The sequence below is a fragment of the Mesoplodon densirostris genome, chromosome 13 (assembly GCF_025265405.1).
Source record: "Mesoplodon densirostris isolate mMesDen1 chromosome 13, mMesDen1 primary haplotype, whole genome shotgun sequence".
Classification (NCBI taxonomy): domain Eukaryota; kingdom Metazoa; phylum Chordata; class Mammalia; order Artiodactyla; family Ziphiidae; genus Mesoplodon; species Mesoplodon densirostris.
The window spans coordinates 68,156,166-68,176,598 of NC_082673.1; the positions used below are offsets into that span (position 1 = coordinate 68,156,166).

A 20,433-nucleotide genomic window follows, 5' to 3' on the forward strand; every position below is an offset into this window, starting at 1 on the left:
AACAGTAAAAGCAATAATTCAGAGACAAGGAAATGTGTGTCAGAAAATGCAACTTTTGTTGAAGTGTGATCATTCAGCTATGAAATTTTGGAAGCATGTATAAAATTGTTAAATCAAAATGAAAATCAAGTGTTAATTAGGAAGGCTTTAAAAGGAGAAGAGTTTTATAGCTATGATCAAGTCCATGCTGTTTAACTTGTAAATAAAATCGTTCAAATGTATTCAAATATATATGGGCACATAAAGGCAACAAGGAAGGACAAAGCAGTGTAGCCAAAGACAAATTACATTTGAAGTAGACATGTATGCAATCATACAAATAAGAAAATAAAACAATCAAAATGTGCCTTTCATTTAAACATAAATTTACAGTACAGAGTGACCATATTGGGTCTGATCAGAACCACACAGAAATTTTGAGATTATTTCTCATTGCTTTTCTACTTAAAGTCAGGATCTTTAAGTATGTTTTTATTTATTTGAGCCTATTTTCCTTTTTTTAAAATATATTATTATTTTTGAGATATGTCTTAATATCTATTTTTATTTCTCAGAAATTTAGAAAGCTAAAAAAGACTAAGCTAATTATAATAGTATACCTTTTAATTGGAAGGGAGAGGACTGGTGCTCACAATAGAAATATTCTTAGTTACTTAGAGCCTAATTCAGATAATGAAGACTTACTTTTATATCAAATGTAGAATTTCAAGTTTTCTTAAGAATTAATATTGTGAAAGGCATTGAGGGCTTTTATAACATTAATGAAGCTCTTTGACAAGATTCTAATTTGTTATAAGGTTGCAATTAATTTGATAGTCCTACACTAGAACAGACTAGAACTTAATACTGCCATGTTTCAATTATCAAACCTTTTGTAATGGATCAGGGCCTGAAATTAGTTATGGTATACAGACCCTCCTACACCTGCAAGGTCAAACTCTATTATGATGAACTGCTTATGGACACTTAAAACTGTTGCTGTTGTTAATGACATAATAAATGTATGATTAGAAAGTATATTTACAGTAATTTCTCTAGTGAATTTAGCAAATAAGCTATTATCTGAACCCAAGAGCAAAAAGTACATAAAAAAGTAAAATAAAAAGAGAGAAATTACACATGCATGTAAGTATAATCATACAAACCTTCAAATCATTCCTGCTCATGAATACTAGAATTTTCATTTTGGCCATTTGTTTTATAGGTTGATTTGGAATTTAAATATTTTTTTCTAATAAGTTGAGTTAGAGTTCAAATTTTGAATGAAAAAGAAAAAAATAATTTTTACAATTGTTAAAAAGGACAATATTTTAAATCTTATTATGTTCTCTCCAAAGATGATATGTAACAGATAAGAAAACATTTGTTTGTACTCAAATATTTGTCTTTACAATAGCTATATAATGTGTACTCAATATTAAGAATTAGTATGTATCAGGGAGGGAGTTGGGAATGCAATGAGGGGTCAGGTTTTCAGGGGCCTTAGCTTTGTGGTCCCAGCTCTACCATCAAAGCTGATTGGAATGTCACACATCATTTCACTTCTGTGATCCTCAGTAGGGGAGAAAAGGAAGGGTTTTATGAGGCCTGTCATAGCACTCTATACAAATGGATATTTACAGAATGCTTTTGAAGGGAGAAATAACAGAGGATTACCAGTTAACAACAAGCAGTTAGTAGATACATGTGGTAGACTTATGAGATCACTGGTGTGCTAGAAAATATTTAAAACCCAGCTCTCAAACAAACCAAACTGGTGAATGTACATACTGATATATATGTTTTTAAGTAAATTTTATTGATATAAAGAGAGATTGACATACTTTTTCTGAAAAGGTTTAGATAGTAAATATTTTAGGCTGTTAACATCTCTGTGGCAACTACTCAATACTGCCCTTCTAGCACAGAAGCAGCCATAGAGAATATGTGAATCAAAAAACACAGCTTTCTCCTATTAAAACTGTATTTACAGAAAGAGGTGTCAGTCTGATTTGGCTCACAGACTGTCATTTGTGAATCACTGATTTAAGGAAAGTGTAACATCCTATTTATACACAGGGATAAAATATACAATACTCATTATTGTAAATTCCATAGAGCTAATTGATTCTTACAGTGCTTTCAGTATTTTTTGCCAAACTTTTGTAGCTGCAACTTATAACTGCAACTTACAGACAAAAGTTGTTCTTAAATGAACATTGCTTGATTTTTTAAAAAATTTATTTTGATTTATTTATTTTTGACTGTATTGGGTCTTTGTTGCTGCATGCAGGCTTCCTCTAGTTGCGGCGAGTGGGGGCTACTCTTCTCTGAGGTGTGCGGGCTTCTCATTGAGGTGGCTTCTCTTGTTGCAAAGCATGGACTCTAGGCACATATGCTTCAGCAGTTGTGTCACACTGTCTCCATATTTGCAGCTCGTGGGCTCTAGAGTTCAGGCTCAGTAGTTGTGGCGCACGGGCTTAGTTGCTCCGCGGCATGTGGGATTTTCCCCGACCAGGGCTCGAACCCGTGTCCCCTGCATTGGCAGGCGGATTCTTAACCACTGCACCACCAGGGAAGCCCTATTGCTTGATTTTTTTTGTTAACAAGTGAGATGAAAATGAAACATCAAAAACGATGTTATATCAGAATGTCACTGGTTTGTAAATGATATGAGCAACTTCTTTGCTAAACTGAATAATAGTTTTCAAATACTAGAAAAGATATTTTCTCAATTTTTTGTGCTATTCATAATATAATGGCTACAGATACAAACCGTTTCTACTTATGTACTGACAATGAGCAAAGCAATAAATAAAGTCAGGGTTTGTAGTATTTGCCAATTTCTGCAGTGTAAATACTTACTATGGCTAATATCAAGCTATCAATGTGACATTGTTGAATACAGAGTTGGGAAGAGATGGACAACCTTACATAGTATTTCCACCACACAGATACAGTATATATAACTAACCCCAAAAGCACCGATAATAGTTAAAGTAGTAAAATAATTAGGAAATGAAAAGTTGCATTTATTACCTTTGTTTTTTAATTTAATTGTAATGTAATTGTAACAATTTAATTTTTAATTTTCACAAAAGTACTGAAAATTTAACAATAGGCTCTCACAAGTGGTACTGACAAAGATTCACAACTAGGTTATGAAAGAGCTTAAAAATAATACGTCTTCGAAAACAACAATAGCAACATATTAATAACCTTCTCATCATATTTCTAAAAGAATGTTATTAAGTCCTTCAACTATCTAGTTTTTCATAAATATGATATACATCTCCTAACCCTTTCTTTTGGACTCTCAAAACCAATTTTGGGATATTTTACTGGCTCTTCTCCATAATAATCCATTTAGTCTACATTTTGTGTAAGAAATGTCTTTAAACTTCACAATGCTGACTGTGGTAAAAAGATTGTCTTGAATTATTTCCCTGCTACATTTCTTTATCTAAACATAGTGCTTAGTCTTTTTCTGAAAATAAAAACAAACACAGCGACAACAAAAACATAAATAGTATCTCTGACTGGTATTCAGCTTTTTTCCTATCCAGCTGACAAGGAGAGCTATTCATTATTGACAATTTAGAGCCTATATATAATAAACACCATCTATAAATGTTAATTAAAAGAATTAATTAAGTTACATATTTTGAGTGAGGGATTGGGAAGTTCAATATTCTTGCCCATTGAAAGTAACAGAACCAAGGAAAGATATATTCTTAATTCCGAAACCTGCTGGTCATCACCTAATCTGGAGGGCTTTATAAAATTCCTTAATCCCGGGTGCAAACCAACTGAACCAACTTTCCCCAGACCTACTGAAACTTTGCTAGTGTGGTTATAAATAACTAAGGTGTTTATAAAAAGGAGGAGGAGGGAGAGAGAGTGGGTGAATGATTAAACAAGCATCATCCTAGATGATGAGCTATTGGAAAGGAAAGTTGTTTTTGTGTGTGTATAGATATAGATAAATAACACACATTGTTTTTTTATTGTTGTTGCTGTTTTGTTTTTATCAGAATCCAATATAGTGATTTATATAGTAAGTGAAACCAGAAGAAAACAAACCTTCTTCCAAGCCTTATACCCATGTAAAGATTACAAGAGAATGTCATTCCAAAGAACGTAGCCAATCCTACCACATAAAAAAAAAAACCAAACACAATGCTTTTTAATCTCTCAGTCAAGGGGCAGAGAATTCCATAATGGGCTTTTTTTTTTTTCTTATTTCTTCTTATGTCTTAGTTGGAATGGAGAAAGAGAACTGACTCTACTAGGTTTAATATTGGAAAGTGCTGGGGATGAGGATGGGCTCTCATGGATTAGTTTGCAGTGAGGCAAATGACCTTCCATCCTGAGAGGACTCTGGGCTTAGCAGTCTTTGAGAAGTAATCATTTGTCTTTTGCAGAGTACATTGTCTGTTTGTGCATGCCTAACTGTGCCTGTGTCAGTAGGTATCTTTGACCTAATGGTCATCCATGGAATTAATGAGAAGAATAACATACAAGCATTTTACATTTTACACTGGTGGAGAGACCATGAAGACAGACAGTGTTTAAAAGCCCATCCCCAACCATCTCTGTAATATGGCTTACTGAATTTCTTATAACGTGATAATTTAGAATAAATCCCAGGTTAGACTATCAGTAGAAGGATAATCAACTTGGTGTGTTTCCAGGTTAATTTTAGCATATAATCTCTTCAACTTTGGAAAACATATATTTATTCTAGGAAGGATATAATTTTTAAAAAAATTCTGGGAATATAAATTTTCATCCTTTCACTCATGAAAGAAAAATCACTATTTAATGAAATCCACTAAAGGGCCTTAAATTGAGTTTTTCTGCTTTCCTTTGTCTCTCACCATCACATCCTCTCAGACTGTCACTTATTACTGAGGTCCCATCCTTCCTCAAGGGAACACACATCACAAATGCATATGACCTTACTCCAAATAAGTAATATGTTAGAAAGCACTCTGAGAAACATATTAGGGCTATTTTTTTTAAAAAGCATCACTTGTTATCCCTAATGAATTTTCCAAAAAATAAACATAATTCAGTATGGAAAAGTAATGTAGAAATTTCAAGCATCACTGAGAGCAGAGAAATATTTTACGAAGGATTGTGGTAGGCATGGGGAAGCATTTCCTGACTTTTAACTTATAAATACATGTTTATTATTGTTGCTTATGTGATACAGTTTAGTAGCTACACTCATATTTCTGATCTACACCTTGATACATTTTTCCCCCACAGTTAGCCAAATAAATAAATAAATAAATAACCACTGCCTTAATTCTAAGTACAAGCATCCCATTAATCTCAATGTTGATTCCAATTTAGCAAATAAACTTATTTTAACAGGAAAATCCAAACAATGAACTGGAAGTTGAAGAAATAATACAGTAAATTTCTGTTGCCTAATGAAGAAAAGCACAAAAAATGGGAATGGCTCTAAATTAATACTAAAATTGTATATATCTAAGTGTATTGCAGGAAATCTTTCCCATGTTTATACAAATCTTACAAGCATACAGAACTGTTTGTGTTAGAGAACCATCAGTTATCATCAAATTAATATTCTTTTTAAAAGAAGAACATAACCAACCACCTTAAAATCACTGCTTAAATAAAAATCCCTCACCCCAGTCAACCTCGGATATCATAATTTTTTTCAAGATTTGTGAAAACAGAAATATGTTGAATTTCTTACCTGGATTAATGAAATCTTGATAATGAGAAAAAAATGTATGTGATCATTTTTTAAATATTTAAATGTGATTTTATAGAAGTGTTTACTTTTATTCTGATAATGAATATAAACTGTATTTATCAAAACACTTACTTTGAAAAATATGGATCAGCAAGTATGAAAATATTCATTTGCCTAAAATTGTATCATTTAAAAAAATTTCTTTTGGCAGCGCTGTGCCACTTGCAGGATCTTAGTTCCCCACCCAGGAACTGAACCTGTGGCCACAGCAGTGAAAGCACTGAGTCCTGACCACTAGCCACCAGGGAACTCCCTTTAATTGTATCTTTAAATTTGATTATTTCAATTTTTTTAAATAAATTAACAAATTTTGTCCTAAATGTTTATTATCAACAAGGTATACTTTTTCTTAAATAATTTATAGATATTGTTAGATATATTCATAAATTATAAACTTTTTCATAGTCATAAATGCAAAGAGTTATTTATGTATGAACAGAAATAAGTTACTTAATAAACATCAAAATAAAAATAAATAAATGTCCATTTATGGATTATGTTTCATAGATAATATTTATTGAATATAAGATATTTGGCATGAAAGTGTTATTATTTTGGTGTTATTGAAACATTAAAATTCATGTATCAAAAAACAAATGGTTCTAAAGAACCTAGGGGCAGGACAGGAATAAAGACACAGATGTAGAGAATGGACTTGAGGATACAGCAAGGGGGAAGGGTAAGCTGGGACGAAGTGAGAGAGTGGCATGGACTTATATATACTACCAAATGTAAAATAGATAGCTAGTGGGAAGCAGAAGCAGAGCACAGGGAGATCAGCTCAGTGCTTTGTGACCACCTAGAGGGGTGGGATAGGGAGGAGGGGAGGGAGATGTAAGAGGCAGGAGATATGGGGATATATGTATATGTATAGCTGATTCACTTTGTTATAAAGCAGAAACTAACACACCATTATAAAGCAATTATACTCCAATAAAGATGTTAAAAAAAAGAAAACAGCTATGTAGCAAATTGGGTTCAGAAACTAAATTACAAAGCATAGGAGAGACTACTGGAGTAGAGGAAGTGAACAGCTATTGGTAATATCATAGGGCATTTTCAATAGACATTTTTTTATCTTCTATTACAAAAAATTCTGTATTTTGCTTTTTAAAACAATATTATAAATGGGTTTATGTCATGAAAAAAATTCATGTATCATAAAATCAAAATTTACTTATTATAAATAAACATTAGAAACAAAACATTCTATCTCAGGAAAAATACTGACAGGAAAATGGGAAATAATGTATAATTTAAATCTATGAATGGCAGAATCAACTTGTGGTTGAATATATATACATATATATCATATACATGTATATATGTATTAATGTATACTTAATGACTAAAATGATCAAAATATAAATATTCTGAGTTCACCTACCTTAAGAACATCTCCTTGTGCTAAATGAAATGTTCTGGCTGAAATATTGATTCCCTTTCCTGTTTGAACCTGAATACTATAAATGCATTCATGGTTGTTTTCATAGTTGAGTGGATAATTTGGAGAGAGCAGAATTCCTTCATTACTTGTTGCAGATGCACCACATTCAGCTGCAGGTAAAACAGAATATTGAAGTACAGTTTAATAGAAAGCATTATCATTTCAAGTAATGTAATGTATGGAAGTGTAAGTGCATTTTATTTTAACTAGAGTCTAACATGAAAATAATGTACAGAAGGGCTTTACGTTATAGATGATTCATTCCCTCTCATATAATACATAGGAAGAAGGAACTACTGCCTCTGGACAGAACACTGTACATAAATAGAGATACACAATAGTTTCAGTATTTCCCCCCCTTTGGATGAAAGGATAGCATGGAAAAGGATGAGGGCAAAGATTTTCAGGATGTATTTTAAGTTTGTAGATCTCTGATTAATTTATTATGTTTAAATTTATAATTTATTTATTTTAAAGTATAAAAAAAGGGGAGAGATCAATTTCATTTTAGAATGATTCTTTACCTTTAAATACTTTACTGTTTAAATACTTAAATATTAACAAAAATCAGGTAAAAGAAAAAAAACCTAATGAGGAAATGAAAATGATCAAGATGGAGCAGTCAGTATAATATCAATAATAATAATACTATTTTAACAAAGCATAAAATAATAAGAACTAATGATATGATGCTAACAATCAATTAGTCACATGACGTGTCACCCAATAAAGCTCCTTCAAGACCTTTCAGGGAAAACAAAAACAAAAAATTCATACACTGCCAATATTGATTTAAATTATTTCTATTTTAATAATACTTAAAGAGTTTTATAGCGTCAGCCTTACATTTAGGTGTTTAATCCATTTTGAGTTTATTTTTGTGTATGGTGTTAAGGAGTGCTCTAATTACATTTTTGTACATGTAGCTGTCCAGTTTTCCCAGAACCACTTATTGAAGGGACTGTCTTTTCTCCATTGAATATTCTTGCCTCCTTTGTCATAGATTAGGTGACCATAGGTGCGTGGGTTTATCTCTGAACTTTCTATCCTGTTCCATTGATCTATATTTCTATTTTTGTGCCAACACAATACTGTTTTGATTACTGTAGCTTTGTAGTATAGTCTGAAGTCAGGGAGCCTGATTCCTCCAGCTCCATTTTTCTTTCTCAAGATTGCTTTGGCTATTTGGGGTCTTTTGTGTTTACACACAAATTGTACATTTTTTGTTCTAATTCTGTGAAAAATGACATTGGTAATTTGATAGGGATTGCACTGAATCTGTAGATTGCTTTGGGTAGTATAGTCATTTTCACAATGTTGATTTTTTTCAATCCAAGAATATAGTATATCTCTCCGTCTGTTTGTGTCATGTCTGGTTTCTTTCATCAGTATCTTATAGTTTTTGGAGTATAGGTCTCTTGTCTCCTTAGGTAGGTTTATTCCTAGGTATCTTTTTGATGTGGTAAAAGGGGTTGTTTCCTTCATTTCTCTTTCTGATCTTTCACTGTTAGTGTATAGGAATGCAAGAGATTTCTGTGTATTAATTATGTATGCTGCAACTTTACCAAATTCATGGATAAGCTCTAGTAACTTTCTGGTAGCATCTTTAGGATTTTCTATGTAAGTATCATGTCATCTACAAACAGTGACAGTTTTACTTCTAATTTTCCAATTTGGATTCCTTTCATTTCTTTTTTTTCTCTGACTGCCGTGGCTAGGACTTCCAAAACTTTGAATAAAAGTGACGAGAGTGGACATCCTTGTCTTGTTCCTGATCTTAGAGGAATCATTTACATTTTAAATCTGCCTCGTTTCCTCCTCACTAGCTTATTAGAATCTAGGCATGCTTGTGGGGGCATGGAGACAAAAGTTCCCAGGTCATACAGATGATCCAGAATACACATATATGTTTATCAGTTAGATTATTTATTAGGGAATGCAGACAGTTTTAAACTATGTTATAGAATCATGTAATTCTGAGAATATGTACTTGAATGCCAACTTGCAAAATACTGAAACACTGATTAGCAGCTCAGGCTTTAAAATTCAGAGATTAGTTTCAAAATTAAGCTCTATCTTCTATCTATATGGCTTTGGCAAGTTATTTAGTCTCTCTAAGCCTCAATATTGTAATTATTATTATGGAAATAATAATAGCCTCTTCATAGGGATGTTTGTGTGTATGTGTGTGTGTGTGTATTATTATATGTAGATAATACATGTAGAGCATTTAGCAGGAAACTGGTATACAACAAGAGCTCGATACAGTAAAGCTATCATTATGAATATTTTAAGTATAAGTACTAACGGTGGCATCATGTTGTATACAAAGAAAAATAGTTTAGGATATTTATACTGTCCCCAATGTGACTATTGAGGTGTAGAAAGACACTTAGGTATGAATAGCCAGAGGACTCTTTCTAATTTTGGATAATTATTTATGATATTAAAATTATTTTAACTGAATATAACACGCCCCCCCAAATAAAGGCCAAATGATAATTTACTTCAAAATATACTAATAATTTATTGTAATGTTCTCAAAATTTGAATAGGTAGTAAGTGCCTTCTACTATAAACACTGGTTTTTAGTGTAAAATATAAAGGAAATTGTCCTTTCATATGAACAATAACCTGCTTTTGTTATATTTTAATTTTCAGTTGGTTTTAATGGAAGAAATGTTCACATATTAGGGTATGGGGAAATCATTCTGGCTTATACATTATTTAACTTGAATTTTGTACTAATTAAAACAGCCTGTTTGTGGCTTACCAGACATACATTGTACATCTGCTTTAGTCATTTAAAAAAAAACGTGTACACTAACCAGAAGCAAAGAATGCCCATGTTAAAAATAAAGATTAAATGCCTCCTTTCCTGGGATGCCAATGTTGGTACTCCTTTGGTAATAAGACTCCCTTCACAGGTGCCAATGACATACTGACTTGCTGTACACATGCTGATCTGTTTTTTTGTTTTTTTGTTTGTTTGTTTGTTTTAAATCTTGAAGGGATGTATCCCCAACTTGCTTGACTTTCTTTGTTCTGAAAAGATATAAAACTGTGCTGAAAGCCATGCTTCTCTGGAGCAGTTCCTCAGAGTTATCTGAGAGGCTGTCTCCCAGACTATAATCCTGTTTGGCTCAAATAAAACTTTTCTATACCTCTTATAGATTGTTTACTGAATATTTCCAGTGACATTTGCATTATAAAATGACTATAAATGATTTTCTACTTGGTGAAAATAAATTCAGGACCTAAACGAGAACAGAAGAATTAAGGAAGAAAATTTGGATTAAATTAGCACATTTCTCATTTAATCAGGACTCATCATAAATTATGGGGCCCAGGACAAAAGGAAAATATACTACACTTGTTGAAAACATGTTAACAATTTCAAGAGATCAGTAGAGCATTAAACCAAGCATGGCCCTTCTCAGCATGAAGCCCCCAACTGTGGGACTGCATGGGTTTCACATCCATAAAGCCAACTCTGCATTTATTCTTCATAAAGGTACAAATCTACAAGGCACAAATCTACAAGGTAAAACTTATTTTCTCCAGTTTTATAGATGAAGACACCGAAGTGAGTTTTCTTGCTAAAACTGAACAAATGGTGTGTATCAGAGCTGGGATTTACCCTGGGATTTATTTATCAGTCATCGCCTATGGTGTTAAAAGGGTGAACATATAATTTCTCTTCCAGATCAAAGTACTCTTTTAGTATGAAAGGAGGCATTATTAATAATTATTCCACACAGCAGTTGTAAATTGAGACCATCTCAGATAAACTGGTAGTTGGTTCACTTTTTTCTTTACACTTTAACTGATGCACACACTATTTAAGGATATTATATTAAAAATTAAGAGGATTATTTTGTGCAGGCTGGGGTATGTCTTGGAGGTCAGAATACATTCATCCCACATATAATTTATAAATCTGCATTCCATTATACATAGTTATTAATGTTCAGAATGATAATCTCATATCATGGAAAGATCTTGAAACATAAAATGATAAAAATCTGTTCAGAATGTTCTACCTATACAAGAAAATGAACAAGTTTATTTTTTGATGAGTTTTAATAAAATAAAATTTTCGACTAACAATAAGTTTCAGAGGAACTTATTTAGCCACAGTGCCAAACTCCAGAAGCTAGGTGATTAATAAACTTATTTTTACATGGAACCTCAGCTTTGATTTTACCTTTTGATTTTAAAGTAGACCAAACACTGGCTCCCCAGTACTCGATGTAGTACTAACATTTGCCCTGTATAAGCTTTCTTTCCACCCTTAGGCTACAGCAGTCTTGCTTGCCAAGTGGAATTGAACAGGATCGAATGTTGAAATTAACAATAACTTTCCATAGTTTGACCTTCTGCCCCAGTCTAGCAATGAACATACTTCTATGTCTGTTGTGTAATAAGCTAAGAATGATATTTTCCAAATGCAAATCTGATCCTGTACCTTTTGCCTAACAAATACTATCAGCAAATCAAATCCACAGAACGCCAAACAAGGCCATTTATGATGTTACCACTGCCTTTCTAGCTATTACCCACCATTCTTTCCCATGGACCTTGTAATTCACCTATCCTGAGCTACTGGCCCTTTGCCACAGTGTCACACTCTAAGTCTTTGTACATGATGTTTTCTCCACATGTAAGCACCACCTCTGGTCCCCAAGGGATGCAGTTTCGGGGTCCAAATAAGGAAGAAAATGGCTTGATATTAAATAACACTGTTACGGTTCTTTCCAGCATTGGGTGGCTGTGATGGTGCAAGGAATAAGGGAAACAATGTCATCTGGAAGTATCAGAGATAAGTCTCACAAATAGTCATGGCTGCACTGTTCATGAATGTCCAGGAAAAATACCCAAACTACAACATTTTCATTGTATATGACATAACTAGCACAGCAAGTTTTTACAAGGCACATCTTAAAGTGAGAAGATACGAGTATTGGCAAACTGTTACTGAATACTCTCAAGGTATGTTAAAATTAACTGAGAAGAGGAACTAGCAGCACAACAGCTAACCTCAAGAGAGGAGAGGAATGGCTATTTGATTGTAGGAAGGTAAGGTTACTTAAAAAAAAAAAAAAAAAGACAAAAACCATCAACTACACAGGAAAGAGGAGTTTGAGTAAAGGAAGTCCTAAAATCCAAGTGATAAATCTGAGTTGAAAAATAGCCATCATCTCCCACCAGAGTGATATTTATGGACAGTATTCAGCTGTCACTGAACAAACACAAATCTGTGACTTACTGCATCAGGGCAATGCTAGGGTTTCAGTCAGATGCTATGACAAATTGCACATGTAATGTAATATGTGTCTGTGAAACATTTGTCATAATAAATACAAGCTTAACAGAGTACCATGGAAGGTAATGTATACTAAGATGTTTAAAATGGCTAGAAGCAGATAATAATATACTCTGATTTGGAAAAAACTGATTGATTCGTTTGATAAATATTTATTAAATTCTTATTCTGTACTGCATATGGGAGGCAGAGTGTTGGAGCTCCTCATGTAACTTACCTTCCAGTGGAAAGACAGATGTTTACTACATAATCATTCAAATAAACATATAGTATGTGAAAACATGTAACTGGAAGCCCTGACTGTTCTTCTAAGTCAACGCTTCTCTGAAGGACTGAAATTAGGATATTAAGGGTGATGGTAGAAGGCAGGTTGGAAGAAAGAATATCCCACACAGAAGGAAAGTGTCTGAAAACATTATGGGGGGCCCATGACAGGTTCTGAGAACTAAAAGACCCAGTATGAGAAAAACTTTGTGTAACATCTAGTTAGAGGTAGGGTTTCTTTTGTTGTGTATCTGGTACGGTAGGGGGAAAAATGTTTTTTTGAGGTGTGTATGAAAGGAAAATGTCACTAAGTTGGTTGCAGAAGATGAAGAATAGAGGAGAAGATTGAATGAGCTACATTCATAAAAATTTTTTTTTGAGATTTTGAGTTAGAAAAGTATTGCTTCAGAGTTCAGGGTTTGCAATGTTCTGTGGAAGTGAAGAAAGGACACTTTTCCCTACCTTAACATAAGCACAGCACCTTGTTTTTATTATTTGGTCTAGAATGAATATATGTTCTTGATAACTGATGTCACTAACTTACAAAGCCTAAATTTGTTAATATGAATTTCCTACAAAATAATCAATGTTAAATAATCACTATTAATCATGTGATAATGTCTCTTCTCTCTGATTTTAACTGAGAGGTCATCTTTAAATCACAGGAATTAATAATATGAAAACATTACATAATTAAGCAGAGCATTAGGGAAACATTTTCGGAGAATAGGCCCTCAGGGCTCTTTATAGGATATAAATATTTTCTGTGCAATCTCCAGTCTACATGTTGTTTATTATGATGTCTTTATTTTGTGAAAAGCAAATCCTACTCATATAAAATATACTTTTTAAATTTAAACCTACAGATTAAGAAATCTATTTGAGTTACCAATATGAAACTCTTTGCTGAGTTGAAAATAATACTTTGATGAATGTGGCTTTGGTTGGATTGGAGTAGGAGAGATATGTGTACTGGACTCAGGTGATAAGAGTCATAGCTACAGTGAGGAATTCAGTAGACCAAGGATACCCACTGAATTTAATATTTTTCTTACTAAAAAAACAGGCCAGCCTATGCATCATTAATCTCCATTACTGGGATAAAAACAACAACAACAACAACAACAAAACCTGGTAGCGTCTATTGCACACAGTCATATATTTTCAGATAAACAGGTAAAATGTTTTTCAGTAACTTGGCTGGGAAATTTGAAAAATGTCTATGACTAGTGATGTTTGCAATTATTTTTAAGATTTGCATTGCAGTTGAATCTCTTCTTTTATGCTGGAAGGCACCATGGGTTATTTTAAAATTGTTTTGTGAAAGTGATTAAAATAAACTTGACTTGTATTGTTCAAAAAAACTTAGAAAGTTTCGAACATAAACACATGGTATGCTAAGTCACGTAAGGTACAGCATTAAGCAGAAATATATTTCCCATATGTTAAATTATTACCAGAGGAAAAATAATGGTAATATGTGATTGTGTTCACATAGGAGGGTGTGGGGCCATTCAAACTGCCATAGTCAAATCAATCACTTTTTTCTGTCATATATGTGAACTTACTTTATTTTTTAGCTTTTATCAGCTAATTGAGTGCACTTTGTTCCATATCTAATTTCTACTGTATTTCATCAAATTAAGACACCATTGATTGTAAGAGGCATCATTATTTTATATGTTTACAAGAAAGCAAAAATGTTTTGAATAATCTATAGTAGCCATTGATTGTGAGATATGTACTAATTTCAGAGATATTAAATTTTTTTGAAAAGGGCATCTAAAACTGTAAAATATAGTAAACTATGTTAATAAGATTTAATATATTTAGGAACACTTCTAATATTCCTTTATGACTTGGCAGTATTAATAACACATTTGATCTTTTGTTTCTTTGTTTTTGGCCACGCCATGCTGCATGCAGCACATTAGTTCCCCGACCAGGGATTGAACCCTTGCCCATTGCGTTGGGAGTGTGGAGTCTTAGTCACTGGACCACCAGGTAAGTCCCCACATTTGTTCTTTAGAAATGCTTTGTCAGATTTCTTTTTCTCAAATAGGTAATTAGTGCTTGGATTCTTAGAAGGGGGTGAAAATTATAGTGTAAAGAGTTATTAATTTCCTTATGCCACCACTGAAAATATGAGAACCATTAGTATTACTTGTATAAAGTCAGGTTTTTTCCCTTGCCTTTGCTTTTCTTAGACAACAGTGATACTTAACTGGCTTTCACTTTCTAGACTCTAAATACACTGCATGCATGTGTCCAAGTACAGATTAGTGCTTGTTAAAGTTTTTTACAGATCAAGAGTGCCTTAAAATTTTTTCACTGGAAGAATTTAATTTGGGATTTGTTATTTTTCACCTTAAAAAATCAATTTTAATGCATTTTCTATATTCATTTTTTTACTGTGAAAAATCACAGTAATCATTATTGCCATGCAGAATTATTCTTTTACCAAGACATAAGCTCAAAACTATTTTTTAAATCAAATACACAATTTTCAGTGTAAAACTGTGGAGGAATTCCAATAACCTGGCAGTGTCCTTTCATGGTTTCTTCCTTCCCTACACAGTTATTGAGAGTCTACTGTGCAAAGTTAATTTACTCATTAAAAATAATATTATTAACAAATAATACCTATAGACATACCAATTACTATGTTAGGCCTTTAGGATAAGTTCCTTATCCTCATATAATATGTAGTATAGAGGACAGACAGATAGGGAAACTGGTATGTGCACGAATGTGTAATCTGTAGTGTGATACAAGTTTGTGCAATGGCCTGGGATGGTAAAAATGAGGAAATTATACATTTTAAAGTATCAATGAGACAATAATGTCAGGGAAGACTTCATGGAATAGGTTATCCTTGATCTGAATCAAATAAGTGATTACAATATATGAAAAATAGATTCCAGGCCAAGGGAACTGCTAAAATGAAAGCACAAATGGGTAAATGAGATTGACATAGTTAGAAGAACCAGTAGCTCATATGCCTTTCTAAGAAATTCAGATTTTATCACATAGGCACTGGAGACCCACTGAAGAGTTTTAAGGAGAGAAAAATATTATCAGATTTGAGAAACCCATTAGGGCAGCTCTATGGGGAATGGATTATATCCCTGGGTTCCTAAAGGGACGAAAACCTAGAGAATATTTATTGTAGTGTGTCAATTAGAAGATGGTGAAAGTTTGAACTAAAACGATGGAGGAAGAGGAGATTGAAAGTAAAAGTTATAGAAGGAGGAGTGGCTTTGTGTACGTTGATGAATTTATTTTTGTACATGATGAATTTAGTATGTCTATGGGATATCAGGAGGAGAAGTCCACTAAGCAGCTAGACATATTTGTAGCCATGGGACTACATGAATTGAGAAGAAGAGCAAACTAAGTCCAGAATTCACGGAGCATCAGAATTTAAGTGGGAGGCAAAAGGGACATTCACAGAAGGTAGTATCATGGAAGAATAGGGAGGGGATAGTTTCAAGAAAAAAACTCTCAGTAGTATTAAATGTCAGAGAGAGTTAAATTAAGATGAATACTAAAAATTCACTGCTTTGGGTAGTTAAGAGGTTGGGAAGTAAAAGAGTAAGACAAGGACTTTAATGATATTGGCTGTAAAGGGAGGTAGAAAGATACAAGGATAGACAGCAGTGACAGGTTTAAAGAAAAGTTTTCTGTTGTTGAGGTTTGTGGAAGTTGTTTTGTTTTTTGTTTTTGTTCTTTTTGTTTTTAGGTTATTTTTGAACATAAGATTTGAACGTGTTTACATTACAATAGTACAGACATAGAGGCTAAGCAGGGTTTTCAAAAGTCATCTCAGATTCTGAAGACTTAATATTCTAGTATCCTAAAGCTAGACTAATAAAGAAGCTACTTGGGAAAATCTGTGTGATTTTTAATGTGATAAGTGAAGACACAGATTTGGATTCCACATGTACTATGATTACTACTATGAAACAACATACATATAAGAAAAAGTACTATAAGAATATAGCAACAAATTCTATTGTAGTTTTTAGATAAATGGCTCATTATTTTAAAATTTAGTGAAAAAATGGTATCAGCGATGTTCAAAACATGTTTTCCTACTCAGAGATTAAAATACAATATCTTTCATCTAAAATAGTCTTAGATTAAGCATAAGAGTAATAAAGTTCTCTCCTGGGACTGCAGAAGAATGGAAGCAAGAGATGGGAGCAGACAGCTTCTTTATTCATTTTCCTCTTTGTTTTTCTGTATTACTTTAGAGTGAGCAGTCTTTCTAACATTTTTAAATGAAGGATAAGGAAGCAAATAAGGGACACATGGTTTCTTAAATATTAGGGTGATTTCTATGCTATTGAGTGCCCCCTACTACTGAACTATATGACCCAAATGTTATAGTACGCAAAAAATTTTAAAGCATATAAAAGGGCACGTTTAAAGAGGGAAGTGTATAATATAATGAATGTCTAAGGAATATGTTAGATAAGTTCAGGTATTGAAAAAAACCCACAATTTTTCAGCTGAAGATTGTTATTTATTCCCACTTAAACTCTCCAAAACCAATAATATTTTTTTCCAAACTGTAACATGCAACTTTTCATTTAAATGATTTTTTTCAAGTGGGGTTTCAGGGGTGGTTACCACATTTCTCTTTGAATTCAAAAAGTCGTGAAGCACTTAAGAACTGTTTCCAAGGCTCATCTCCACAAATAGAGTCATAAATAAGTTTGGCATTTATTATAAATAATTTCTGGCATGATGTGTTGATCCTGCCCTAAGCTCTAAGTTACAGCCTTTGTGAGCAGAGGGATGTCCCTGTTTCTCACACTTAAAGAAACACTATGAAGGAGCCTCAACAAAAAAAGTAAAGGAATGTTTTGGTCTCTCAGAATCTCTGTCCTTTGGGTAACATACATAATCCCGATTCTCTGATATTTCCCTAGTTCCGACCATCAAGTTTGAAATGGTAGTGGTAAATATGAGATTTTCCCAGCTGTTTGAAATCCAAGTTGTTGTTGATTTCACCACTTCTTCCCTTCTTAGTGGTGATGAAGAACAATTGTATAACATGATCTAAATAACTAATAAGTGGCCAAAGCCATTTTGACTAGTACTTCTCCAGTTCTGCAGAAATCCTGAAACAGATGCCTCCCCTGTCCCTAAAAAACAAAACAAACAAAAACAAAACAAAACTCATAAGGAAAGTCCCTAGGTCTGACTGCCCCTTCATCAGCTGAGCATCATCGTCTGATTCTCATCTCTTAGCTATACTCCAGAGGATGAAAGGAGTAGACTTCAGGCCTTCTCTTTGTTCAATGTATGTTATGTCACAATTTCAATTCAGGAAAAAGCCTCATGCTTTCCTCCTCAAACTGTATTAAAATGCACCATGCTAAGTACTCAATAATTACATTCATATACTGTAAAGCAAACTATAACTAATTTTTGAAAAATGTGGCATTTTAGGTGAGTTTTTAAGATGTGAGAGGATTTACTATGGAGTGAAACATATTTTTGCAAATTAAATATGTCAAGAGAAACAAATCAATATGCTAACAATTTAACAATTTCTAAATAACTTCACAATGGAAAGTTTTAGCTCAACTTCTAAGGTTTCAAGGGGCTAGAATGACTGAGGAATGCCACTCATAATGTAGGTAAGCCTTGATTCTACATCTGTGAATATAAAAATCAGGAGCAAGAGTCCCAGCCCGAGACTACATATATGCCAGCAGGTACACCTTCTGGTTGCTAAATACCTTTCTAAACATTCCTTACAGGAAAGATAGGGAGTATTTACATTCTATGGAATGTACCAAATTAATCCAAGGAAATGAACTATCTTGGGTTTTGCCACTTTAGTTAACTAATTAGTTGCTATCTTCTTGATATTAACAGATAAAAGAGTTAGAAAAAAATATCTTCAGAAAAAAGTAGTCGAATTTTGAATGAGCACTTAGGATTCCACACATGTACACACACATAAAGTCCATAAATCTAAAAATAATTCAAACAATCAGAAGCAAGATGGCTAAGCATTAATAGTGCCAGCTGTATGTTTTGTTCCAAAGCATGATCCTTAACAGACTATTGGCTTTGGAGATGGCTTTTGTATTCAAACTAGGTATGAAGCATTGGTTCTGGTGTGGCATTTGTTGTGGGACACAACACACGTTGAGTCATTATATACTCCCATTACAGATTCTAGCTAATGAAATTAAATTCAAATGTGCCTTCTTGTGTCTACTGGACAACAACACTGAATACAGAATAATTTGTCAATACAAAATATAAGAATCCAAATTTCCTTTAAGTGACAGAAATGTAAGCATCCAAAATATAGCACTGTGAATTAAAATGTTACAGTTTAAACACAGAGATGAATAGAAATTCTAATGCATAGCAGGTACTGTGCTATTTGCTGGGAGTAGAGGAGTGAAATAAACAGATTAACTAAATTTCTATGTGATGTGCTATGTGCTCTAAAAACACATATGAACAACTTCAATGGGAGCCCTGTGAATGGAATAACCAGTTTTGCCTGCAGAGGTTGAGGAAAGCCCACAAAGAATGTGAAACTTAATCAGGTTTTGCAGGCATGAAGTGCAATCTGCAAAAACAATTGTACAATGCCCTTGGTTTTCCTAAGAGTTGTCTCATCTCATTACGTTCCTCATGTCCTTAAGAGGCATTACCAACTGGGTATGACAGATATATAAACACAGAATTTTTATTTTAAGAGAACTAAGGTCTGCATGATTGTGAATAAGAAATGGTTCCACTTCCCTGGTCTTCTCTGTACCAGTTTCTTAGGCACAGTGGATGGGTTGAAGATTCCTTGAAGATCATAGCTGTACATTCTCTGTCTTGTATCTTAATGGGATGTAACTAGTAAATCATAAGAATTTAGGGGAGAGACTGCAGTATGGGGCAACATGCCAGGCGATTATAAATTATAGGACCAGCTGGAGAGTGTTGACTATCCCTCCCTGACTTCTCCATAGCAACACTACTGATTCTACAGTAGATGAGTTCCGAGCAGAGTTTGAGATCAGTGTTCTTTTGAAAAAAATTTATTAGGAAGGGAAAAATATTGTGATCCTGCAGTGTATATTTTTAGACAGTGCCGATTACAAACTTTTTTTTTTTTTTTTTTTTTTTTTGCGTTATGCGGGCCTCTCACTGTTGTGGCCTCCCCCGTTGCGGAGCACAGGCTCCGGACGCGCAGGCTCCGGACGTGCAGGCTCAGCGGCCATGGCTCACGGGCCCAGCCGCTCCGCGGCATATGGGATCCTCCCAGACCGGGGCACGAACCCGTATCCCCTGCATCGGCAGGCGGACTCTCAACCACTTGCGCCACCAGGGAGGCCCCCGATTACAAACTTTTAAAAAATTTAATCTGCCAAGCAAAAATCATGTGTTCTAAAACTAACTGAAAGAAAATGGTCTCTATACACATGGTTTGAGTATTGTTCTGGCATATTGCCATCTAAAAGTGCCTGTATTTTTCTTTTCCCTTTACCAGTGTTTTTTATGCTCTGTTTTTCTTTCTTTGCTCCTTTTTTCTCCACTATTGCTGCTATTAAGATAGAGGTTTTTGTTTTCATTTTGTTAATGCGCTTTTTTGCTTAA

General features: G+C 33.6%; 1 protein-coding gene across 3 annotated transcripts in view; it reads right to left on the reverse strand.

Annotated features, from left to right (window-relative positions):
- Positions 1-20,433, reverse strand: part of CSMD3 (CUB and Sushi multiple domains 3) — a 1,097,518-nt gene that overhangs the window by 329,592 nt on the left and 747,493 nt on the right. For all 3 annotated transcript variants that reach the window (XM_060116495.1, XM_060116494.1, XM_060116493.1), the window contains one exon: positions 7,158-7,327. In XM_060116495.1, coding sequence (XP_059972478.1) covers positions 7,158-7,327 — 170 coding nt within the window. The remainder of the gene's footprint in view (positions 1-7,157; positions 7,328-20,433) is intronic.